Here is a 3266-nt window from a genome sequence, read left to right as displayed (position 1 = left end):
GCCAGTATAAGTTTATCTGTCCCTTCACACACTCCCTTTCTGACCTTGTGGGCAGGGTTGAGTCACTCTGACCCCATTAGCCTCAGGTGGAGCTCAGCCATCTCTCTTCTTCCCCTGGGTTTCCATGCCCTTTTCCAGTTCCCCTTCCTCACCTAGCCATACTTTTGGTCAGTTATACCAATTGAGGCAGATTAGGAAAGGTACTTAATGGGTTTAACCCAAGAATCCTGTGGCAGGAAAAACAAAAGAAATTTCTCATGAGCAGAGGCTCAGGAGGCCACCGTTGTCTTCTCTTCCGGGCAACCCAGGACAGAAGAGTGGACGCAGAGGCTCTGAGGAGAATTTTCTGTGAATATAGATGAGGGCATCATTTATAACATCAAAAAACTTGATTTCTTCCATCTCAATGTCTAGAAAAATTCCTACACGGCTAAGGCCAGACCTTGCAGGAAGCCTGGTTTTGGGGGTGGAGCTGGAGTAGATTGCTCCTGCCTTCATGCTGATGGTCCAGAAACCATGTTCTGAGGAAAATCCACTCTTCCTCTTTCTGTCAACTGATTCCTTGCAGACTCCCAGAGCCCACTCCTTCCCCTCTTCCACTTCCACCTCCCAGTAATGGCAACCAGAGGAAAAGCACAGGGTGCCCAGGACACAGGCCATAGAGGCAAATCTCTGGGGATTGTCGATTGAGTTGTGGCAGATGTTCCCACAGTGGACCTTCCTTAGGTCATCAGAGAGGACCAGGCAGGAGTTTGCAGTGACTGTGTCAAGGGTCATATCCTGCTGGAACTTCAGAAACTCATCTTTCACGTGCAGACTTTGGTCTAGTAGAAAACCGTGCTGCTTGATGAGAAGTGTGAGCGTACGAAGTTGCCCTTCTTCCATAGGCAGTTTCTCAGTCGTTTCTCGACATATGGGGCAGATCAATTTCAGATCCTTGCTTTCCTGCAACCAAAGTTGCATGCAATCATAGCAGAAAGTGTGCACACAGGAGAGAGAAATGGGATGGGAGAAAAGGCCCAGACAAACTGGACAGATTGCTTCATCTCGCAGTCTTGCAGACATGGTTTCTCAAGGTCACATCTTAGCAATAAACTAAGCTGAAATAGCCCTTTATTATCTTCTGGGAGCAATCAGGACCCTTCATTACAGTATCTGCTCTTCAACAATCAGGATGTACCTAAATCCAATACAAAAATTAAATAACATAAATCTTTTTATAGTTTATATGTGAAAGTGACACTAAGTCACCAGAGGATCACAATAAAGGCAAAATCTGTGAGAAAAATTGTGAAAACAATCCAGAATCTCTGTGGTCACAATAGAGAGAAATAGGAAAGTGGACATAATCTTTTCAAGCAGGGCAGTTTACCTTGTCTGGAGACTTCCAGATGAAGTCTTGTCTGCGGGAGCTGAGTCCAATGGGTCTTTCACAGATTCTAGAAGCGCAGTTTCTACCCCTAATCAGTATTCTTTTGTAGGTTACCTACAGTTCAAGAAAAATAATTTCCATGTTTAGATACAATCATAAAGCCAATCCTACCCTACTCATCACAGAAATGTGGCTCTAAGGTACCCTCAAAATTTCAAAGTAAACTGCCCCATGTGAGTAAAACTAGCCGAACCCACTGCTAAATGAATGATATGCCCATCATAGATTCAGTTTTAAGGACAAAAAACTGGGTTACTAGGGCATCTGGAACCCACCTCTACCCAGCAAATACTTATTTAGCCCTCCACGCTTCCAGCCTCTGCTAGACTCTGGGGATACAAAGCTGTGTAATCAGACAGCATATCTGCCGGGCGCAAGGTGGAGTCTCTGGAAACCTCTCATTTCCTGATGGGGCCTGGCTGAGTCGTTGGCAGCCGTCCGTCTCGAGAGACGATGGTGTAGCTTCTTAAGAGTCTACCTGCACCGCCGAGAATGGCTGTGCAGTCCGACTCGGGAGTGACATGGTATCTGTCTCCTCCCGTGTTGAATCGACATCTTGCGATGACGCTGAAGCTACAGAGCCTGGGCAGGGTAATATGGAGGGTCTGCTGTTGCCCATGCAGCAGACCCCCCCTCTCTTCGCAGCTGAAGGGTCCAAGGGAAAGACGGAGTCAATACAGCTTGGCTTCAGGTGCGCCGCAGGAGTTGCCGGTGTTGACTACAACGTCAAACCGCCTTAGGGACTCCGGCTCCGGATTTTCTGTCGGGGTTTACTCCCTTAGCCTTTCCCCTGAAGAGGTATGCCGCAAGGCAGCGGAGGGTTTTTGGAGTCAGAGTTTTCCTTCTCTGATGTGCCCTGACTGGAAGATCGAACCAGCGACACTTAGCTCGCAGGCCTACGCTCAATCCACTGAGCTGAGTAACAACAAAGATAATCCTCTTCCTCAAATCCCCTATTGCCATTGACAAAAAAACACTGACAAATTGAAATGGTGCTTGCAATCTAAAAGTGCTTGACTAGCCCACTTTGAAGGTTATCTAAGAAAACAATTTTGCAAAAGAAAAAATGCTACATCTATAAAAGCTTGTGCTTTGCAGTGTTGTCTATGATCCCAAATGATCTGAAATGATCTAACTATAGAATGATAGGATTCACTTAATTATAGTACAGCTATTTAAAGTAGTAAGTACACTAAAGTGAAAACCCAGAAAAGCCTTGAAGAAATAGTGTTAGAAACTAAAAAGGAACTATTTTAAAACCTTATACTGTAGTTGAAAACACAGAAAAATACATGTTACATATAAAAACGACCTAAAGTTAATATGTAGAAATTTAAATGATGGTGTTAGAATGGAAGGTGAATAAAGTTCTCTGTCACAGAATAAGATGAATCCTTTCTCCCCTGAAACCCAAAGGTAAAAGCATTGGAATGGTAAGTTGTAGCAAAGAGAGGAAAATGGGACAAGGGAGATAGCTCATACAGAAGAGATCCCTTACCTTGAATTAGGGACTCTCAGCTAAGCTACTGTAGGCTGAACCACGCCCCTCCACCTCTCCTGGGCTTCACTTCCCTCTGAAGTGTGTTTGAGCTCAGGTACTTTCCATTTTTATAGTCTTTTGGACACAGTCTCCACCCACAATCAGGGTCATGACCCCACTGATCAGATCATCTAAATCATCTAAAAATCCAATCAAGTAAACTTAACCTTATTTCTTGGCAAACTTGGAGCCACTATCTGTAATATCTTTTTCTTTAATTTTTCAATTACAATTGGCATTCAGTATTATACTAGTTTCAGGTGTACAGAATAGAGATTAGACATTTATGTAAAT

The 3266-nt window shown here is 44.2% G+C and overlaps 1 protein-coding gene across 1 annotated transcript; it reads right to left on the bottom strand.

The window, feature by feature from the left end:
• Positions 1 to 255: 255 nt before the first annotated feature.
• RFPL4B (ret finger protein like 4B) lies at positions 256 to 1065 on the bottom strand. The gene has a single exon (XM_090280593.1). It carries the CDS (start codon positions 1063 to 1065, stop codon positions 256 to 258), a length of 810 nt encoding a protein of 269 aa, XP_090136719.1.
• Positions 1066 to 3266: the final 2201 nt, after the last annotated feature.

This window comes from Furipterus horrens, unplaced genomic scaffold (genome assembly GCF_987537825.1).
Source record: "Furipterus horrens unplaced genomic scaffold, mFurHor1.1.pri manual_scaffold_6, whole genome shotgun sequence".
Classification (NCBI taxonomy): Eukaryota; Metazoa; Chordata; class Mammalia; order Chiroptera; family Furipteridae; genus Furipterus; species Furipterus horrens.
This window is presented reverse-complemented; position numbering and strand designations above follow the sequence as displayed.

Bases quoted from the DNA above. Each gene is read 5' to 3' on its own strand.
- RFPL4B (XM_090280593.1), bottom strand. From the start codon at position 1,065: ATGTCTGCAAGACTGCGAGATGAAGCAATCTGTCCAGTTTGTCTGGGC.